At 43.3% G+C, this 23379-nt stretch overlaps 1 protein-coding gene across 1 annotated transcript in view; it reads right to left on the bottom strand.

The window, feature by feature from the left end:
* LOC123076182 (probable RNA-dependent RNA polymerase 3) overlaps positions 1–23379 on the bottom strand; it is a 31431-nt gene that overhangs the window by 4088 nt on the left and 3964 nt on the right. The window contains exons 5-18 of the mRNA XM_044498567.1: positions 18454–18643; positions 17225–17426; positions 16829–16850; positions 16377–16517; positions 15109–15215; positions 14320–14468; positions 13935–14160; positions 11145–11373; positions 10406–10551; positions 9631–9793; positions 8659–8809; positions 5375–5554; positions 3916–4095; positions 2454–2636 (exon numbers count right to left, since the gene is read on the bottom strand). Coding sequence (XP_044354502.1) covers positions 2454–2636; positions 3916–4095; positions 5375–5554; positions 8659–8809; positions 9631–9793; positions 10406–10551; positions 11145–11373; positions 13935–14160; positions 14320–14468; positions 15109–15215; positions 16377–16517; positions 16829–16850; positions 17225–17426; positions 18454–18643 — 2269 coding nt within the window. The remainder of the gene's footprint in view (positions 1–2453; positions 2637–3915; positions 4096–5374; positions 5555–8658; positions 8810–9630; positions 9794–10405; positions 10552–11144; positions 11374–13934; positions 14161–14319; positions 14469–15108; positions 15216–16376; positions 16518–16828; positions 16851–17224; positions 17427–18453; positions 18644–23379) is intronic.

Here is a 23379-nt window from a genome sequence, read left to right as displayed (position 1 = left end):
ATATATAGTGGGGTAGACACACGATGTAACATATGCCAACATAATAGCACCGGAACGCAGGGGAAGCCAGCGACTTGTGCCGGTGTCCAGGGTGATCGGGTGCGGTATTGTAGCGGTGTCATGGGGAGGAGCGCCCATAGTCAGGCCCCGGGGATGTAGCCATATCGATGAACCTCGTTAACAAATCTCGGTGTTGTGCTCGTGTGATTGCTTGGTCCTCGGATGATCAACGGTATGCCTCGGATTAATTCTAACAAGTGGTATCAGAGCTAAGTTATTTGGAGGCCGCAGTTGTGTCGATCTAGAGGAGACGAAGCTGGTTTGCTGTTTATTTCGTCACGGTGGCGAACGGATTAGCGGATGAAAGCCTCGGTTGATAAGCAATCGGAATCATCCGAATGCGTCGGCGGCGGCGAGTTGCAAAGGGCGTCGGAACAACAGAAGGCTCCTATGATGCATGCACGTGGGATGTGCGGCGATCGATCTGATGGATCAATCGGGTGAGCATCAGGCGGTGCGCATAGGTGCTGGTGGGATCGATGGCGTCTGGCGGCTGGTGCGTGTAGCAGTGGAAGCCTAGGCGAGGCTCATGGCGGTGCGGCCCATGTGGGTCGAACTCCTCAGCGTCGTACATCATCTGTAAGGGTAACCGGGTTAGAGTTTTTCACGGGAGCCAATCTCTGCATATTGACTACGCAGGATGCTTACCCGCCTGTACTTCTGGTAAAGCGGGAGGATATCTGGTGCTACGGGAGCACCTAATCTTAGATGCTCCAGGAGCTTTTCAACCTTTAGATCTGAGATCCGAAGGCCAAGGAGAGAGCTCAGGCTTTTATTCAGAAAACACTCCCAGAAATTTGTTATTGCAAATCGGGTCCAGCGCATCTGTAGATGACCGTTGGATTTCAGATCCAATGGCCGAGAAGCTCTTGTAGCACCTAAACTTAGGTGCTCCCGTAGCACCTGATATTTTCCCCTGGTAAAGCTTCGTAAACCCCACGTCTCTCTCTTCTTTGCTGCACTTCTTATCGTAGAGGGATGTGCTCTCTCCTCGATATTCGTCGTAAAGCCTTTTCCACTGCTTCCAGCGCTCTTTGGTTACCCCCACGGCCACCTCTGTAAAGCGCGCCACGGGCAATATATCTTAAAAACATAATGGATATGGGAAACATATCAAGGGTAGGCACAGTCATGATTGTGTGCATCACGATGATGCAGAGACCGTGGCAGCGTGAACCCCTATGCAGCAAAAATAAAAAGATAAGCAGAGTCTGAAAAGATGGATTCGTGTATGCCACACCCAATCAATGTCATGATAGCAGAGTCTACAGAAAACAACTTAACCTATTGTAACAGAGTGTATACAGAAGTAATTAGAAATACGTGTACACATATGTCTCTGTTAGAGTTGTGTCGAATATGATGTACAAGGTAGGTTACAGTTGGACTTGTAGTAGTATTGTGTTTAGATAGAATATGGAGTCGTGCCTCTCATATATAGTGGGGTAGACACACGATGTAACCTATGCCAACATAATAGCACCGGAACGCAGGGGAAGCCAGCGACTTGTGCCGGTGTCCAGGGTGATCGGGTGCGGTATTGTAGGGGTGTCATGGGGAGGAGCGCCCATAGTCAGGCCCCGGGGATGTAGCCATATCGATGAACCTCGTTAACAAATCTCGGTGTTGTGCTCGTGTGATTGCTTGGTCCTCGGATGATCGACGGTATGCCTCGGATTAATTCTAACAAGTGGTATCAGAGCTAAGTTATTTGGAGGCCGCAGTTGTGTCGATCTAGAGGAGACGAAGCTGGTTTGCTGTTTATTTCGTCACGGTGGCGAACGGATTAGCGGATGAAAGCCTCGGTTGATAAGCAATCGGAATCATCCGAATGCGTCGGCGGCGGCGAGTTGCAAAGGGCGTCGGAACAACAGAAGGCTCCTATGACGCATGCACGTGGGATGTGCGGCGATCGATCTGATGGATCAATCGGGTGAGCATCAGGCGGTGCGCATAGGTGCTGGTGGGATCGATGGCGTCTGGCGGCTGGTGCGTGTAGCAGTGGAAGCCTAGGCGAGGCTCATGGCGGTGCGGCCCATGTGGGTCGAACTCCTCGGCGTCGTACAACATCTGTAAGGGTAACCGGGTTAGAGTTTTTCACGGGAGCCAATCTCTGCATATTGACTACGCAGGATGCTTACCCGCCTGTACTTCTGGTAAAGCGGGAGGATATTTGGTGCTACGGGAGCACCTAATCTTAGATGCTCCAGGAGCTTTTCAACCTTTAGATCTGAGATCCGAAGGCCAAGGAGAGAGCTCAGGCTTTTATTCAGAAAACACTCCCAGAAATTTGTTATTGCAAATCGGGTCCAGCGCATCTGTAGATGACCGTTGGATTTCAGATCCAATGGCCGAGAAGCTCTTGTAGCACCTAAACTTAGGTGCTCCCGTACCACCTGATATTTTCCCCTGGTAAAGCTTCGTAAACCCCACGTCTCTCTCTTCTTTGCTGCACTTCTTATCGTAGAGGGATGTGCTCTCTCCTCGATATTCGTCGTAAAGCCTTTTCCACTGCTCCTTGCGCTCTTTGGTTACCCCCACGGCCACCTCTGTAAAGCGCGCCACGGGCGATATATCTGAAAAACATAATGGATATGGGAAACATATCAAGGGTAGGCACAGTCATGATTGTGTGCATCACGATGATGCAGAGACCGTGGCAGCGTGAACCCCTATGCAGCAAAAATAAAAAGATAAGCAGAGTCTGAAAAGATGGATTCGTGTATGCCACACCCAATCAATGTCATGATAGCAGAGTCTACAGAAAACAACTTAACCTATTGTAACAGAGTGTATACAGAAGTAATTAGAAATACGTGTACACATATGTCTCTGTTAGAGTTGTGTCGAATATGATGTACAAGGTAGGTTACAGTTGGACTTGTAATAGTATTGTGTTTAGATAGAATATGGAGTCGTGCCTCTCATATATAGTGGGGTAGACACACGATGTAACCTATGCCAACATAATAGCACCGGAACGCAGGGGAAGCCAGCGACTTGTGCCGGTGTCCAGGGTGATCGGGTGCGGTATTGTAGCGGTGTCATGGGGAGGAGCGCCCATAGTCAGGCCCCGGGGATGTAGCCATATCGATGAACCTCGTTAACAAATCTCGGTGTTGTGCTCGTGTGATTGCTTGGTCCTCGGATGATCAACGGTATGCCTCGGATTAATTCTAACAAGTGGTATCAGAGCTAAGTTATTTGGAGGCCGCAGTTCTGTCGATCTAGAGGAGACGAAGCTGGTTTGCTGTTTATTTCGTCACGGTGGCGAACGGATTAGCGGATGAAAGCCTCGGTTGATAAGCAATCGGAATCATCCGAATGCGTCGGCGGCGGAGAGTTGCAAAGGGCGTCGGAACAAGAGAAGGCTCCTATGACGCATGCATGTGGGATGTGCGGCGATCGATCTGATGGATCAATCGGGATCGATGGCGTCTGGCGGCTGGTGCGTGTAGCAGTGGAAGCCTAGGCGAGGCTCATGGCGGTGCGGCCCATGTGGGTCGAACTCCTCGGCGTCGTACAACATCTGTAAGGGTAACCGGGTTAGAGTTTTTCACGGGAGCCAATCTCTGCATATTGACTACGCAGGATGCTTACCCGCGTGTATTTCTGGTAAAGCGGGAGGATATCTGGTGCTACGGGAGCACCTAATCTTAGATGCTCCAGGAGCTTTTCAACATTTAGATCTGAGATCCGAAGGCCAAGGAGAGAGCTCACGCTTTTATTCAGAAAACACTCCCAGAAATTTGTTATTGCAAATCGGGTCCAGCGCATCTGTAGATGACCGTTGGATTTCAGATCCAATGGCCGAGAAGCTCTTGGAGCACCTAAACTTAGGTGCTCCCGTAGCACCTGATATTTTTCCCTGGTAAAGCTTCGTAAACCCCACGTCTCTCTCTTCTTTGCTGTACTTCTTATCGTAGAGGGCTGTGCTCTCTCCTCGATACTCGTCGTAAAGCCTTTTCCACTGCTCCTTGCGCTCTTTGGTTACCCCCACGGCCACCTCTGTAAAGCACGCCACGGGCGATATATCTGAAAAACATAATGGATATGGGAAACATATCAAGGGTAGGCACAGTCATGATTGTGTGCATCACGATGATGCAGAGACCGTGGCAGCGTGAACCCCTATTCAGCAAAAATAAAAAGATAAGCAGAGTCTGAAAAGATGGATTCGTGTATGCCACACCCAATCAATGTCATGATAGCAGAGTCTACAGAAAACAACTTAACCTATTGTAACAGAGTGTATACAGAAGTAATTAGAAATACGTGTACACATATGTCTCTGTTAGAGTTGTGTCGAATATGATGTACAAGGTAGGTTACAGTTGGACTTGTAGTAGTATTGTGTTTAGATAGAATATGGAGTCGTGCCTCTCATATATAGTGGGGTAGACACACGATGTAACCTATGCCAACATAATAGCACCGGAACGCAGGGGAAGCCAGCGACTTGTGCCGGTGTCCAGGGTGATCGGGTGCGGTATTGTAGCGGTGTCATGGGGAGGAGCGCCCATAGTCAGGCCCCGGGGATGTAGCCATATCGATGAACCTCGTTAACAAATCTCGGTGTTGTGCTCGTGTGATTGCTTGGTCCTCGGATGATCAACGGTATGCCTCGGATTAATTCTAACAAGTGGTATCAGAGCTAAGTTATTTGGAGGCCGCAGTTGTGTCGATCTAGAGGAGACGAAGCTGGTTTGCTGTTTATTTCGTCACGGTGGCGAACGGATTAGCGGATGAAAGCCTCGGTTGATAAGCAATCGGAATCATCCGAATGCGTCGGCGGCGGCGAGTTGCAAAGGGCGTCGGAACAAGAGAAGGCTCCTATGACGCATGCACGTGGGATGTGCGGCGATCGATCTGATGGATCAATCGGGATCGATGGCGTCTGGCGGCTGGTGCGTGTAGCAGTGGAAGCCTAGGCGAGGCTCATGGCGGTGCGGCCCATGTGGGTCGAACTCCTCGGCGTCGTACAACATCTGTAAGGGTAACCGGGTTAGAGTTTTTCACGGGAGCCAATCTCTGCATATTGACTACGCAGGATGCTTACCCGCGTGTATTTCTGGTAAAGCGGGAGGATATCTGGTGCTACGGGAGCACCTAATCTTAGATGCTCCAGGAGCTTTTCAACCTTTAGATCTGAGATCCGAAGGCCAAGGAGAGAGCTCACGCTTTTATTCAGAAAACACTCCCAGAAATTTGTTATTGCAAATCGGGTCCAGCGCATCTGTAGATGACCGTTGGATTTCAGATCCAATGGCCGAGAAGCTCTTGGAGCACCTAAACTTAGGTGCTCCCGTAGCACCTGATATTTTTCCCTGGTAAAGCTTCGTAAACCCCACGTCTCTCTCTTCTTTGCTGTACTTCTTATCGTAGAGGGCTGTGCTCTCTCCTCGATACTCGTCGTAAAGCCTTTTCCACTGCTCCTTGCGCTCTTTGGTTACCCCCACGGCCACCTCTGTAAAGCACGCCACGGGCGATATATCTGAAAAACATAATGGATATGGGAAACATATCAAGGGTAGGCACAGTCATGATTGTGTGCATCACGATGATGCAGAGACCGTGGCAGCGTGAACCCCTATTCAGCAAAAATAAAAAGATAAGCAGAGTCTGAAAAGATGGATTCGTGTATGCCACACCCAATCAATGTCATGATAGCAGAGTCTACAGAAAACAACTTAACCTATTGTAACAGAGTGTATACAGAAGTAATTAGAAATACGTGTACACATATGTCTCTGTTAGAGTTGTGTCGAATATGATGTACAAGGTAGGTTACAGTTGGACTTGTAGTAGTATTGTGTTTAGATAGAATATGGAGTCGTGCCTCTCATATATAGTGGGGTAGACACACGATGTAACCTATGCCAACATAATAGCACCGGAACGCAGGGGAAGCCAGCGACTTGTGCCGGTGTCCAGGGTGATCGGGTGCGGTATTGTAGCGGTGTCATGGAGAGGAGCTCCCATAGTCAGGCCCCGGTGATGTAGCCATATCGATGAACCTCGTTAACAAATCTCGGTGTTGTGCTCGTGTGATTGCTTGGTCCTCGGACGATCAACAGTATGCCTCGGATTAATTCTAACAAGTGGTATCAGAGCTAAGTTATTTGGAGGCCGCAGTTGTGTCGATCTAGAGGAGACGAAGCTGGTTTGCTGTTTATTTCGTCACGGTGGTGAACGGATTAGCGGATGAAAGCCTCGGTTGATAAGCAATCGGAATCATCCGAATGCGTCGGCGGCGGTGAGTTGCAAAGGGCGTCGGAACAACAGAAGGCTCCTATGACGCATGCACGTGGGATGTGCGGCGATCGATCTGATGGATCAATCGGGTGAGCATCAGGCGGTGCGCATAGGTGCTGGTGGGATCGATGGCGTCTGGCGGCTGGTGCGTGTAGCAGTGGAAGCCTAGGCGAGGCTCATGGCGGTGCGGCCCATGTGGGCATGTGGCTGCAGCAGGGGGCCAAGGCCGAAGCTGGCCAGAAGCGCGGCGCAGGTGCTGCCCAAGAGCAGGCTGGAGTTTGCATGGACTTGTGGCGTGTGCGTACAGATGCAACACCGTGGATGATTTGTTTTGAAGAAAAAAAATCGGGACCGAGTCCCTGGAGGCAGGGGATCAGATTTGTGCGTGAGAAAATCCATCAAGGATAAGCAGCCATCAGAAAGCGGAAGGTCATGGGAAAGCAAAGCTAGCATTGGAGTTGAGCCACGGGAGCCACGTGAAGACCAGAAGGATCTTTTTTGGTTGGAATTGCTAGTAGTACGCGGAAGACCGGAGGTTCTGTTCGTGTACTTGGGGCAACGTGTGTAAAGCTCGGATAATTTTTCGCAGGGAGCCGTACAAAGGACTATGGCGCCAACGGGTATCAGGTTTGAGGTGGAGAAGTTGACTGGACTGAAAACCTTGGGTTGTGGCGGACAAAGGTGAAAGATTTGTTGGCGCAATAGAGATGCTTGAATGTGTTGCAGGAAGTCATGTCAGCTAAGATGGAATTGTCAGGTGATGGATGGAGATTCGCGAAAGACGATTTGGGAGTCTCGAATGTGTCATGCAGTCGGATAAGTTCGGCTGGGTCAGACTTGGACAGTCTGACGGATCGACGTAAGTCGATTGGTACAGAAGACGGTGGTGGGATCGGCGACGACGACATAGGAGCGTGATGCCGATGGTGACCGACTTCTGCATGTGGAAACACATGGTGCAGGCCCCGAGGGCTTGTGTGGCTTCGACAAGACTATGGCGCGGGGTTGATTTAAGACGGTGCACATGAGAGTTTGGAGTCGACCGGGCGCAAGGGTGGACTGATCATCTACCATGGAGTCATGTCGAAGGTGGAGCTGGATTGAGGGGCTACGGCGTTAGTGCACAGAGAGTCGAAGCCAATTCAGCGGGAAAAAGCGAGGGACACGTAGTTCGGACTGGAGCCCAGTGGTCTGATGGAAGCGTGAAACTCGTCATCAGTCGGTGATGATCGGTGGTACTCTGCAGTGGGGGTTGAGTGGTGTGGGTCGCGACCCTTGAGACTCAACCGGGACAGCGGAGGCTCGACGCGGTAATAGCGGCGAGGCGTGCGGTATGCACGGGACATGGAGACGGGCCAGGGCTCTGGTGGTCATACATGTGATGAGACAACTGCGAATTTGACTCGGGATGACTACAAGCAATGGTGAAATTCCTTCAAGTTTCAGACAGGCGGTCAAGGAAGAGCGGTGATGTTGAGTTCAGGTAACTCTTATGTATGATACCCAATATGTGAGTTGTTCACTTTCACGCAGGTCAGTGATCAGTGTGTGATGGCATTGGACTAATGCTCTGAAAGTTGGGAGCGCAAACTAGAGTAATGTGGAACTTAATTTCGCTCGAGCATTGACTGTGGTTAAGAAAAGAAGGGACTACAAGTTGCAGGTGGAGTCATATGGAGTCTTTGGAGTAGCAGCGGTACTCATGGGATAAGCTCAAGTCCAATGTACATGGAAGTTTGACGCATTGACAAATTCAGGGTGGTGGAGAATATTCGCCAAGGTGGAATTTGTTAGAGTTGTGTCGAATATGATGTATAACGTAGGTTACAGTTGGACTTGTAGTAGTATTGTGTTTAGATAGGATATGGAGTCGTGTCCTAATAGGACACTTGTATTCTAGGCCTCTCATATATAGTGGGGGTAGACACACGATGTAACCTATGCCAACATAATAGCACCGGAACGCAGGGGAAGCCGGCGGCTTGTGCCGGTGTCCAGGGCTACCGGGTGCGGTATTGTAGCGGTGTCATGGGAGGAGCGCTCATAGTCAGGCCCCGGGGATGTAGCCATATCGGTGAACCTCGTTAACAAATCTCGGTGTCGTGCTCGTGTGATTGCTTGGTCTTCGGATGATCAACGGTATGCCTCGGATTTATTCTAACAGTCTCAATGTCCTTGGGTACTAACTTCTATGATCTAGTATCCTAGCACGTGCTAAGCTATACTTCTCTACTGTAATCTCTGGATACATAACGTGTGATCAGTAAGGAACTAAGGATCCATTTCAAAGAAGGTAGAGCCACAGAGAGTTATACACCAAAGGAACTGGACATGGCAACTTACTGATTGGAGGAATATCTTTAGACTGCTCTGACAATGCTTTTGCTTCGTCATAGATCTGTCCGAGCACTGATGTTGAATGGTAGGACCGATCATCTCCTTTTTCCATATAGTGGGGATATTTTTTGACCCTCAGTGCATCGGGGACATCGACCTATTTGAAAGATAGGCGGAGAAGGGAAGATTAAACACCAGTTAAAGTAGAATAAGGGGTCTTTTTTACAAATGATATCAAAATTATTATACTACCAAAATTGAAATCCACATCATGTCATCTTTTTCGGCATTAGAGACTTGCAATGTTTCACATGCCAACTAAATTGAATAATTGACAAACCAGTAATAGTCAACCCTGCAACGACATTATTTAGCATCATTTTGGATATATTCTTTAGGTAATCATCATGGACATGTTATCACTAGCTAAGGAACTCTTCCGGACAGACAAATGGCTCAGTGGGCAATCCATGGCACTGGCGGTGCTGGCAGTAGTTGGGACATGCAGGAGAAGTATACAACCAGAGAATTTTTATGTTCATACTTTATAACTGCCTTGTGACGGTTTTGATCTCCTATGAATCATTTTTATTTCCCTCCATGTTAATATATTTCTTCAGTAGGGCTCTCCCTACTGTTCCCATACAAAAATTCATTAGCACCAGGGCAATTAAAGTTTTGATATGATAGCATGCAAAAGAATCTGACTGCACCTAAATTCAACTACAACTGGATTCCCCTAATTCTTCACCAAATTTTGCCTCTAATTGGATTCTGAGCTGGACACCACATGATAGCATGCAAAAGAATCTACAACTGCACCTAGATTACTAACCCTTGTGGACTTGCCTTCCTGAGCTGGACGCCACAAAGCAGCCTTTTCGGATATTATAAACCACAAACCAGCTAATAACAGCACATGGACAGTAAGAAAACTAAAGGACGACGGAAGCAAATGAGATCAGGATTGAAAATAACCTTGATCCCTGTCTTGGGAGCATCCAGAGACTCATAGTATATGTCAACTAAGTCAAGCGTCTTATCCTTTATTTCCATTTCGCGTTTGCTTTCTTGAACTTGGCCTACCAAAAGTTGATCCATGTATACCAGCCAACAATCTGCAGCTGTACCTATCGTATAACTGAAGCGAGAATAAACTCAAATAATGTTCAACAATATTACTTGTACAATTCATATGTATTGATAAAGCCTACAAAATGGTCACTGGAAAGTAGACAGTTAATGCATACTGATCAGATCTGATGTCCACGTATGCATCTTGCTAATAATAATGATATCCATCTCACATATAGTACTAAGTGGTCGTATATATAGTTATGTACTACTGAACTCATATACTATTTCCAAGATGACGAATCACTAAATCATTATATTATGTAAAGATGAAATCACACTAATTTGTAAACATAACACACACCAAATAGTCAAAATCGAGGACTAAATGTACGAGCTGAGAGGATTTTGGAAGGATAGTACATGCCAAGTTTCATTTTAAGAAAAGAGCACATAAGATTTTACTCGTTTCAGTTCTCGACTAGCCTTGATGTTGACTCGCAAAATGAAAATGCTAGTGGCAGTAGTAGTAATTTACAAAATTTTCTATATGTATTAACAACAAATTAAACATCATCAATAATTATACAAATAATTCATTTTTTAACATTATAAGATAAGACAATATCCAGCCTTCTAGGTTTTGCCAGGCAATAACATAATCATAAGATAACAATACCTGGGTACAAATCTACTTTTCAAAAATTCTTTGAACAACAGGCTTTCCAGCTGGGGTCCACCATAATCCCGAGGATTCTTTTGTTCGACTTTTTTTGGTGGGTTTCTCGGAACCCATGCTTCAGATGGTCTGAAGTGCTCAAGTAACTGAAAAGGTCATTTATGCAAGCAAAGTGATAATTCTGCAGAATGATGACATACAAAAAAGTTTGGTGCTAAATGACAATCTGCTCCTAAATATCACTATTTTATTTGTTGTTAATATACAATATAAAGTAAGAATAACGATGTCTTTGGGTGTTGTAAGAAATAAATGACCCCAGAGGCACACAAGCCTAACTCTGCTCACTTATTAAGTTAAAGAAGCCACAACATGTGCATCAGAAGTACACTTACTGAAAAAAATACCAAAGATCAGATGAAAAAATGAATCACATTATATTCCTAAATATCATAATATAATTTTTGAAAAACATAGTAGATACATTGTATAAATTGGTAGAAACCATCCACATTATATCGTAATACAAACATGCAGTTGAGCTGAGATAAACAAGCAATGCACGTGGTAAGTAGTAATATGATTTCAACTATCAGAAACAATATCGCAAATTCCAGCCTTTTGATGGAAGAAAAATATAATATACTAGCAATCAGTGTTCTCCAGTGGATTCCATTGGTAAGCAGATATAGTTGAAATGAATAGTTCACTGCAAAATGCTAGGAAAAAATAAACCTACCTGGGGATTTCTTGATACAAAGTACATATCACCGTCGAAGTCGCTGTTAGCCATCTTGTCAGCCAAAGACCGTGGACCAGAAATAGGAAATATTATAACATATTTGGAAAATCCTACAATCTCCTTCTCCAAATTAGGAATTGGAGTTGCAGTTAACACATGTATATCGCCAAAATGTAACCCAGGATTTGTATAGACAAGAACATCTCCAGAAATTTGTCCATTCTCGCTGTTTAATGAAATAAAGAAATAGTTAGAAAAATATAATTTGACACTTCGCTTTGGAATGATCTCGAAAAGGTTTGCTATCAACATTAATTAAATGCAGTACGCTTCTAGAAGTCCCACATTCTGTGGGAACCTGATAATACATTATTAGTACTCTCTCCGTTCCAAAATTCTTGCCTTAGATTTGTCTAGATACGGATGTATCTAACACGTATCTAGACAAATCTAAGACAAGAATTTTGAGACGGAGGGAGTATACCCAAATGTAAGATCATTTTTGACACTATCATAGTGTCAAAAATGGTCTTACATTTTGAGATGGAGGGGGTATTACATATCGTTCAGTAACCATGAAGCCAGACTCCAGACAATATAATTAAAAATTTGTTGCTGAACATACTGCTTCAGCTATTCTAGTACTACTAGAAGGACAGTCAAACTACTGATGACTCGACATCTTCATGATATGAAATAGTATGAAACCATCTATGCTAAAGTTAAGTACAAAACTGCAGGGTATTCAATAACAAGACTTGATGTTCTACAGTAAAGCCTACATACAAAAGTTCGAAAGATGGTACAAGTTGGTATGTCAACATTAAAAGAGTAATCCGAAGTTGCACAGGAGTTCGAATGTACAAAATTCTGAAACAAACTATGCATGTACATTTTGTATCACTAGCACATATTCCCGTGCGTTGCAACGGGGATGAAAATTGATATGTACTTAAATTTAGGAAACATTGGATGCGCAAGCACAACATATCAACTCATTAAGTAGTTTAACTGACACACTCAATTGCCCTAAGGGAACTCCCCACTATATTTGAACTTATAATCATTTGTATTAACCCTAAATCTAGGTTGTGAACGTGCAGCCGATGAACTTACAACACGACGAAGTTAAACACTGTTGGATTGCAATTATATATTTAGTTATATACCATCTATCTCATGTTCACCGAAAATCTTGTGTACAAAGCATCCAAAGTATTGGGAGTTAATTTTTTCTTTTTTTAGATATGTGAGTTAAATCCTTCCTTCTCAACTGTAACAAAATAATTGTGTGTTCGTTTCTCCAGGGATAATCAGGACCCACTCCTCACCCTCTATCGATTCCCGAAGCTTTATTGTTTTTCATACAACTTGCAAATGTATATAAACTGATGAAATTTAGTGTAAGAAAATAAGAAGCGGTTGTTTAATTTGATAAGTAAACAAACCCTCTCATTTGGATTTAAAGGGCTCGGGGAGGGGGGGGGGGCAAAAATCTACGACCAAGAAACAACCTCACGCGAAGATTAAATGCATCTAACTGTAGCCAGTGACCGCATGAATAAGCAGTTTCCATGTAAATATTATATTTTGGCTGCCACGTGCGATAATTGGGCTCGCATACAATGCACCAATTGGAGGAAAGAAAACCCATCGCATGCATTGGCTGGTGTTCTATAACAATCTGCTGGGGAGATTAAATCAAACATTTTTCATGAATGACCCAAAAATAACGGACGTACTCATTGCACCTGGCTTAATAATGATGGATGGAGGTAATAGACAGAAGTACGAGCTAGCTCAATTTACCCACTCAAGGTTTTATCTTTTTTCAATATAATGTTCAGAATATTAAAAAATGTTTGCATTTTTAAAAATTAGTTCATTTTTTAGAAATGAATCCTTTTTAAAAAAATTGTCCAAAAATTCAAAAGTGGTTTAGTATTCAAAAAAATTCACTTCTTTTCAAAATAGTTTGAAAACTCAAAAAGGTTTAAATCTTCCGCTGCAATTTTTACAGAAAAATCGAAGAAGTACAGTGGCTAGGGATGTTGTTAACTTACTGGAGGTCACATGATTGATCCCACTCACGCATAATTTTTTGCTCACTGTTTTATGTTTTGCCACTGCGGCTGTTTTCTTTAAGTCCCGCGCTACAAATATTGCACTAAAGTTAGCTTGTCGTACTGGCGAGCAGCGCAGGCGTACCACCTTACGGTTGCGTGTTCGATTCCCACCAGGGCACCACCAGACAAAAAGCAATCTCGCGCTAGAGGATTTGCAACGGACGAAAAACAATCTGAATCCCATCACAAACAAAAAAAAAGTGGAAAAACAATCCTCCCTTTAATATTAGGTAAAGATAAAGATTTGTGTGCGCGTAAAATTTCATGAAAAAAAATTACAACCAGTATTACAAAGTAAGTTAAGTGCTTAGAACTGCTTCTCTTAGAGCACTGCTTATTTTTTCAGGACACGAAACTTGTCTTCTTTTTACGAAACTTTAAACTCGCATAATTGACAAAATGTACATGTGTGAACAAATTCAGAAGTTTATGAAATTTTAACTTTTTTTTGCGAATTTATCGTTCATCCTGGTAGTACAAGCTCCCAGCAGCCATTAGACCACCCCTATAATAAACATGAAAAACTAATTTGAGATGAACCATTGTCTTGTTCATGTAAAACTGTGACTAAGATATTTTTAGATTCAAAAATTGCGACGGAGGAAAAATCAAAAAACATCAGGACGACATGGTGGATATTGGCAATATAGCTACAACTTACTGTATCACACAAACTTCATTGGGCTTTAGTGTCCCTGTAGGGTCTGATGTGCCCATCAGATAGTAACTCTCCTCAATAGGAATCCTTCCTAATTTGATTCCTTCTCTTTCTTCTCGACTCATAAAAGCCAGCTGGTATTGCAAATATGCATCATCTTCAGGTTGAATTCCAGAAAGAATCATTCGTGCCGACATGGAATCATCCAAGTTGGCATGGTTATATGCAACTGCAAATAGGGGCCATGTTAACAGAAGCTCCAAGCCAACGCTTCAGTGTGACAAGGTATGACAAGGTACGATAGTCGGAAAGCCAAAATTTCACATTAAAAAAATACAACTCCTGCCATACATGACCAAAAGATCTATTCACAATATTTTTAACTGACCTTCGAGAGAATCACTAGCTTTATAACAAGCTTTCTCAACATCTTTTAGTGCCTTCCTTACAAGCTCCAAAAAATAATCTGCTGGAACCCCTCCATAGTGAAGCAGTGCGATTAAAAACCTTGATGTAAAGGCTCTTTTTGGATATTTGCTGAGAAAGAATAGTGTTCAAGTGTTAGCCAAAAGGAAAGGATTCCAACAGCTGTAGAAATTTTCATGGAAAAATCCGTACAATTAATGAAAGCATACTTCGATGGAAAAAACTTCCAAGGATTACCACTACAGAGAAATTAGACTTATGAATATTAGCTATATAAACCAATTCGTCCTGAACAAAAGCAGTGGGTAAGCATGAACAACCCTACTCATGCATTAACACAGAACACTTGTTCGGCATATAAGCTCGAAGAAGGACACCTCCAGTAGCAGATTGATATCTTTTAGTAACTATTGTCTGACAACCAAATCAAAATGATTGGAGGGGAGGGGGACGGCTATGAATATCCTCTCAAATTCCAAGTCAAATTTGGTTTTGAACAAGTTAGTTGGAACAAATAGGAAATTTTTGTTGTGAACAGTGGGCTTTGTAAGCTGTCCTCTTTTCCCTGTTCCTTTAAATTTATAGCATGTTATTGATTTCTATTTCTTGTTTGGTTGGTGGCAATTCCAATATGATCCTGGAACTGAACTTGTTTCCACAATTTGATGGGAGCTTTCCCAGCAGTTACTCGAACCAAATTGGTTTGCATGTTTGCATTTACTGGATTTAAGCACAAGCCTACGTTGCTTACCTTGTACCAACTATTTCCAGTGAGTTAAAGGACTGCTCGTCCTGTAGATTTGGATCAGATGCTGTTTTGATCATTGACCGCCGTATCTTAATAGTTCCAGGAAGAAGCTGCAGTAGAGAAGAATACAATTTACAGACTTCACTTAGAAGAATACAATTTAAAATTTTCACTTCCATGGAAAAAGTTCAGAAAATTGACAGTCCATAAGGTCAAGAAAAATGGTTTGCTTGCAAAAGAACCCAATTTTTTTGCTTCAACTCATCCATGATGATGACAATATAACAGAGAATTATAAATAATCTTTACTGTGAAGTTTGGTCATATTAATAGAACCAAATTTCAGGCCAATACAATAAATAAATATAACATAGATTGTACAAATAGAAGCATTTAAAGCACAAAAAGTATAATCAACAGAGATGATAAATAAGAAAGGTACTAATCAAGGTAACATTGCAAACAACCATTTGTTCATTGAACCTGCCATTTTCTAAACAACAACAAGCCTACTAAAACTTAAATTAAGTTATACGTACCCTTCTATCAACGAGAAGGGTTCCCTTTACAGCAAGTCCATTATACTCCCTCCGTTCCTAAATATTTGTCTTTCTAGAGATTTCAACAAGTGACTACATACGGAGCAAAATGAGTGAATCTATACTCTAAAATATGTCTATATACATCCGTATGTGGTAACCATTTGACATCTCTAAAAAGACAAATATTTAGGAACGGAGGGAGTAGAACATACGGATCTGCAAAAGTAGAGGCTAGAGAGAGGGAGCGAAAGAGCAAGACTGATTAGTTAAATAATAGAGCATTTGAGAAGAAACAAATAAGCTCGGCATATGTTTCAGTCCAAGGATTACATAGCCGAACTAACGTTAACATGACATGGGCATCATCAACCTACTGATACATTTGCTAATGCAACTTGAAATGTCCTCAAGGTATTTTTCAAGTGGGGGAAACTAATGTTGACTTGACATTGCCCTGCCAAACTCTTCAAGTTCAGTACAGGATTTTACAAGTAGAGGATAATAACCTTCACAGAAATATTAAAATGTTTCCTGTATTAGCAAAAATAATAACCTTCACAGAGATCCAATATTTCTGTTAAAAAACATATGATAACTGAGACAAGAAATCCAATCATTCTGTTAAACCATCCCCAAAAAATATTTCTGTAAGAAAAGATAAAATAACTGGGAAAAAATAACTATGCTGGAATATATCATGCAGATATGGGTAAAAAGAGAATCACACACTTGCAGGTCAGGTGTCCTCGAAAAGTTTCCCTTGACGACACTCGTCGGGCATTTATTGGCTATATCTTCTGAGATTAGGCCAGTCCCATCAGTGTGGATCAAAGGCTCCCCATGACTGAAAACAATGTTTCCATTTCTATCCTGAAATATTCCACTAAATGTAAATGGTACAGTCAAGTACCAATCCAAAACATCAGAGAGGAAGAGAGATATTTACCTTGCAAGGTATGTCCTCGCTAATTATAACATTAACCTTTGATAGGTCGTTGGCATCTACTCCCTCCGTTCCCAAATATAAGTCTTTCTAGAGATTCCAACAAGTGACTACATACGGAGCAAAATGAGTGAATATACACTCTAAAATATGTCTACATACATCCGTATGTTGTTGTCCATTTGAAATGTCTAAAAAGACTTATATTTAGGAACGGAGGGAGTAGTAGTGTTGTAGCTTTGGACAATACCAAAGCAAACCTGATGATTCAGTCAGAGAGCAACCACATAAATATCACCCACAAATAGGGACAGTGATTGCAGCCACAAAAGAAGGCAAAAGGCATCCATTGTTTATTTCGACTGTGTAGGATGTTGAAACACCCCAAGCACAGTTACATTGAAAAACAAAAGTAGGCTGTGAACTTCTGCAGAAACATCATACTTGTTGTCAAATCGATTAAAATTTCATGTTTTAACAATGGAGCAAATCTTTTTGATTATTTTTGTCAGCAGTCCAAACTCTAAGGCAGATAGCAAGAGCACACTGACAACAGGGCATATCCTAGAATATATCCTTAAAGGTATGCATTAAATAGTTACTACTGTTGAACAGAAGTAGTAAGATTCTTAACCTGGCCAAATATTTTGCCAAGGTGGGAACAGTGTGAACGTGCATAAAAAGTTTGCGGGCCTCATCAATTGTTTTATTGGAGAGGATATAACCATCATCTCTGTTCCACCCAGATTCAGTGCGTAGAAAGTAGCATTTAACACCGGAAGAAAATTTCTTGGTTCCCTCTTTTCGTTTCTCCTCCTTGCCCCCGTCTTTGTGAACTGGCAACACAGGCAGACAAGTCAAGACAAATAATTCAACTTAACCAGTGTAGCTACTTAGCTACATAAAAGAGTAGCACCGATGGTTCACACTGGTATGGAAAACATGTAAAACTAGCGAACTGTCCACTTCTATCCAAGTAACCGAGTGGCTTCTAGCAAAATCCGGAACCGTCAACTGAAAACTATCTTTTCCTTGGAAATAAGACAGGATTTTTTATGAAAAATTAAGAGCAGAGGAACTTTTCATGAATTCACTTCAATTTTACTGCGCTATGGTTTACATAACTAGGATGTGCTGGAAGACTTATGTCGTAATTTACAGTTCAATACGTTACTTGAGAAACAAAAAAAGACAGGCATAATTTTCTTATGAGAAGAGTACAACTGGCATGCCACGATCAACATGTATTTAAACTTTCGCCAAGGAGAAAGAAGTACACTTTTAATTTATTTCCATGATGTCCACCAGCTAGAGGGTGTGTTGTATTATGTGATCTCTCTGTATTTGTTTCTCTTGGTCCTTGGTATCATAGCATGTTTTCTAGGCATGGTGTCTACATCCTGATTAACAGCCAAGGCTGGTTGGTCAGCAGCTTCTACTTGACCAAACTATATGTAATCTCTTGTAGCAGCCTAGCATAATTCTTCTTCTATGGTAAATAAAGACTGAACTAGAATAAGATTTAGCTGGGTGGTCTAGACAAGATTTAAATATTCTGACTTCTAGCTAAAACTCAGTCTCCTACTCTGTAGCATGTGTCAATATTTTTAGCAACAGTGCTTCTGTAGTTTTCCTTGGCAGTAGTAGTAACTTTAATGGTGATTCATTCATCACGGGCACTTTATAGGTTACTCTGGAATGCTTTGTTTTTGGATGTTGCAATTGACCTTTTTTAGAGAAAGCTGCAATTGACATCAGTGTGCATGTGTAATACTAGTGCACTTAATATTTCAAAATCCGTTATTTAGTCTGGCATTTGCATATATCCCAGTAAAGGTTGCATTCCAGGATATGGAAAATTACTGAGATAACGGTAACGACGCAAACCCAAGCTGATGCCATCTTCAGCAACCTTATGGTAAACACTATAGTAGGCACCGACGTTATTGCCAAAGTTTCTTTGCCCAGGTATATCCGAGAACTTCACAACAAGAATGTTTTCATCGCCAACAACTTTCTGCAGCTTGTTCCTCGAGGTTTCAAGATATGGCCCCTGAAACCCAGTAAAACAACATGAAGTTCTGGAATATATGAATGTACTGGTACGCCATGTGCAGTATCAAACAAGAGGTTATAAGTTGTAGAAAACAAATAAGAATGAAGGAAGTCATTGTAATGATGGTGTCCACTGGACAGTCACAACAATCAGGACTTATCTACTGCAATTCAAGGCAAGCTGCACTTGCCTTTATCATAGGTAACTAACTAACTACAGATATTCTCTATATAATATTCCAACATTAGAGAAAAAAAATACATTCAAACTTGGCCTACGATGAATACTGAATGATGACCATTCAACATTCAGCTATAAAATTAATCAACAAGAGTATGGATGCCAGTACACAGTTTCCACATATCGCTGAGTGGCATGCAATATCCATGTTAAAGAATACATCACGGCAATGAAATTCAATAGGAAATGTTTGCAGGTACATATAACACTGTGCAAGTTTGGGTATATTTGGTGTAGTACATGGGCAGTTGGGCATGTGCGAAAGGCGTGAAGCGTCGTACCCTGATCGGGGTCGCGCCTGCGTGTTATATAGACAGGGGCTTATCCCTGGATATGCATACAAGTAGTTTGGAGAGATTACATCTTGAGGAGCAAGGAAGAGATAAGAGATAGAGATAAGTACATGCGGTTTAGAGAGAATCTAAACTATCTCCTAACTACCTCTTGCCGAAGCTACGTGACACAAGTCATCGTGACATGATGCGTGACATGATGATGTTTAACACCCTCCCTTAATCACAACTTGGACAAGTTGAGATTATGTTTGAACTCTTCAAAGCTCAGTGTAGGTAATGCCTTGGTAAACCCATCTGCAAGCTGATCTCTGGAATGAACAAACCGGATTTCCAATTGTTTGTTAGCAACATGTTCTCTGACAAAATGGAAATCAATCTCAATATGTTTTGTTCTGGCATGGAAAACTGGATTTGCAGAGAGATATGTAGCACCAAGATTATCACACCACAAGCATGGTGCTGGGATTCGTCTTATGCCAAGCTCTCTGAGTAAAGACTGAACCCATATAATTTATGCCGTTGCATTTGCTAAGGCTTTATACTCTGCTTCTGTACTTGACCTGGATACTGTAGCTTGTTTCTTGGCACACCAAGATATAAGATTTGGTCCAAAGAAGATTGCAAATCCACCTGTAGACCGTCTATCATCCAGACATCCTGCCCAGTCAGAGTCAGAAAAAGCACTAACCAGAGTTGATGGAGATTTGCTGAAAGTAAGACCAGTGTTCAGAGTATTTTTGATATATCTGACTATGCGTTTGGCTGCAGTCCAATGAACTGTTGTAGGAGCATGAAGAAACTGGCATACTTTATTAACAGCAAATGAAATATCTGGTCTTGTAAGCGTCAAATATTGAAGTGCACCTACCAGACTTCTGTAGTTTGTACTGTCCTCTTGATTCAAGGGATCTCCTTCTATAAGTGACAAATTTTCTGAACTAGATAAGGGAGTGGGTGATGGTTTACAACCTTGCAACCCTACTCGTTTGACTAGGTCAGTAGCATACTTTTCTTGAGAGAGAGATGAAGATCATTACCATGTTTCTTGACTTCAATCCCTAAGAAAAAATGCAAGTCTCCAAGATCCTTCAAAGCAAACTCAGCACTCAAATCCTTTAATAGTCCTGCCACTGCCTCATCAGATAAGCTTGTAACAATTATATCATCCACATAAATAAGTACAAATATAGATGTATTTGACCTATTGTATATAAACAAGGAAGTGTCAGACTTAGAAGGAATGAAACCAAGAGCTTGCAGTTTATGACTGAGCCTGGAATACCATGCTCTAGGAGCTTGCTTCAACCCATAAATGGCCTTATCAAGCCTGGAGACATGAGAGGGAAATTTTCTGTTTTCAAACCCAGGAGGCTGTTTCATGTAAACCTCTTCTTCCAGAACACCATGGAGGAACGCGTTCTGTACGTCTAGTTGCCTGAGACTCCATCCTCTTGAAACAGCAATAGACAGAACAAGACGAATGGTATCAATTTTTACAACTGGACTAAAGGTATCTTCATAGCCTATGCCATACCTTTGTTTGAATCCTTTTGCAACCAGTCTAGCTTTATAGCGATCTATTGTTCCATCAGATTTTCTCTTGATTCTGAATACCCATTTGCAATCTATCAAATTTTTACCTTGCTTTGGGGGAACCAAATGCCATGTTTTGTTCTTCTGAAGAGCCATGTATTCTTCTTCCATAGCCCTTTTCCACTTCAAATCACCAAATGCTTCTTGCAAAGAAGTCGGTTCACCCGTGGTACATGCCATGCCAAACTTGGTAATATGCTTGTAATTGACAGGTTTAATTACCCCTTTTTGAAGACGTGTACGTGTTTGTGAGGAAGGTATAGCCGCAGGATGCACAGAAGATCCATCAGCCGCCTCGGTCCTGCACCAGATCTGTCCACAGGAGATGAAGCCGGGATCTTCTGCGGCTTCAGCTGATGAAGAGGACACGTGACCCGGCGCAGAAGATCCGGGACCCGGCCCCTGCCAGCGGCTCGTTAGGGGGCGGTGATGACACCGGCCGACAAGGATCTGCGCTGGATCCCGAGCCGATGAGGGGATCAGGCCGACCGGTGGAGTGGCTCGTGGAACGGCGCGCATAGTAGCGGTCCACTCCCGTGGGCCACCGACTCAGGGGCGACCCAGTGGCCGGTGCTGATTAGCGCGGCCCGGTGTCCGCTGCTTGACGAACGGGAGAAGCCCGCGTGGCGGATGCGGGACCGCCGCTGCTAGCGCGGTTGTCGCCTGGTGCGCCCGCACGGTCGCTGCTGTCTGCTGGCGCTAAACCCGAGGCGCAGGTTTCCTGCGGCGGCACGGATCCGCAGAAGATTGCGCAGCAGTCTGCGGCGGTGACGATCCCGAGAGGGATATGCTCCCTGGTGCTGGACACATGAAATACTGCCTGTTTAGGGTGATTTCTTCACCGTTTTGCACGGTTTCTTCGCCATTTTCTTGTCCTGTTCCACAACAAAGCTCAGCCAAACTGGTGTTATGAGGGTCAGTCAATATTGTATCATCACAATTATTTCCCCGTGGGTCTGCGCCGGTTAGGTGAGATGGGAGAAGAAGAATTCCTTGACGTAGAAGAGCGCCGACATTAGGATGTAGATCAGAAAACGGAAATTTTGTTTCATCAAAGACTACATCACGAGAAATATATACTCGGCCAGTAGAGACATCAAGGCATTTGACACCTTTGTGTTGAGCACTATACCCTATGAAGACACACTGTTTTGACCGAAACATGAGCTTACGCTTGTTGTATGGGCGCAAATTTGGCCAACAGGCACACCCAAACACGCGAAGAGTGGTGTAGTCGGGTTTAGTATGAAGAAGACGTTCCATAGGCGTTTCATTATTAATGACACAACTAGGTAACATGTTTATGATGTGCACGGCTGTGAGGAAAGCCTCATCCCAGAATTTCAAGGGCATGGATGCGCCGGCTAAAAGAGAGAGACCAACCTCTACGATATGACGGTGTTTGCATTCAGCAGACCCGTTCTGTTGGTGAGCATGTGGGCATGACACGTGGTGAGAAATACCAAGTTTTTGGAAGAAGGAATTCAATTTTTCGTATTCCCCTCCCCAATCGGATTGGACAGCAATGATCTTGCTATCGAATTTTCGTTCAACGAGTGCTTGGAAATTTTGAAAGACTGGAAAAACATCGGATCGTTTTTTAAGTAGATAGATTCAAGAGAATTTACTATAGTCATCAATAAAACTTACGTAATAAGTGTGTCTACCCACAGAAAAGGGGGCACGACCCCAAACATCAGAGAAAATAAGTTGCAATGGTTTAGTAGAAACACTCATAGAAACAGGATATGGCAACTGATGACTTTTAGCTCTTTGGCAAGAATCACAAACTGTTTCAACATTACGCTCTCCAACATATGGGAGCTTATTTTTCCTAAGCACTCGTTCTACTAAAGAAAAAGATGCATGCCCTAGACGATCATGCCACCGGGTTGAAGATAACTTGGTGACAACACATGTTGTTTTATTGAATCTCCTAAGCTCGGGAATCAACGGATATAGCCCTCGAACGCATCTACCTCGATAGAGGATTTTCTTCGTGACCTGATCTCGAATCAAAAAGAAATAGGGGTGAAACTCAAGAAAGACATGGTTATCAATGGCAATGCGATGAACTGAAAGGAGATTCATGGAAGCTCTAGGGACATGCAATATTTTTCTAAGATGGATTTTTCGGTGAGGGGTTTTAATAATTGAGTGACCAATATGACTAATTCTCATACCTTCTCCATTTGCGGCGTGGACTTGCTCCGGGCCACGGTATTTCTCCCTCATGGTGACCTTCTCTAACTCGCCGGTGATGTGGTTTGTAGCACCACTGTCAACATACCAGTTGGTGTCGACCCCATACGAGGCCTCTGCCCCGCCAGCAACTTTCTCATCTTGGGAGGAGTCTTCATCCTCTTCGAAGCGATACCAGCAATCCTTTGCTGAGTGCCCCGGTTTTCAACAGATTTGACACCGAATGGTGTCAGGGCGTGACTTGGGGGAGTTGCGACGGCCCTTGGAGTTGGTGTAGGAGGGCCGCCCACTGCCGTTGTTGTTGCCGGGGCCGCGGGGGTTGCTGTTGAAGTTGCCGCCGTTGCTGGTTTTTCCCTTCCGCGGTGGGCCGCGGTAGCGTGATCCGCCGCCGCCGCCACCACC

This window comes from Triticum aestivum, chromosome 3D (assembly GCF_018294505.1).
Source record: "Triticum aestivum cultivar Chinese Spring chromosome 3D, IWGSC CS RefSeq v2.1, whole genome shotgun sequence".
Lineage (NCBI taxonomy): Eukaryota > Viridiplantae > Streptophyta > Magnoliopsida > Poales > Poaceae > Triticum > Triticum aestivum.
The sequence above is the reverse complement of the archived record's forward strand: the minus strand, read 5'-3'. Positions and strand labels throughout refer to the sequence as shown.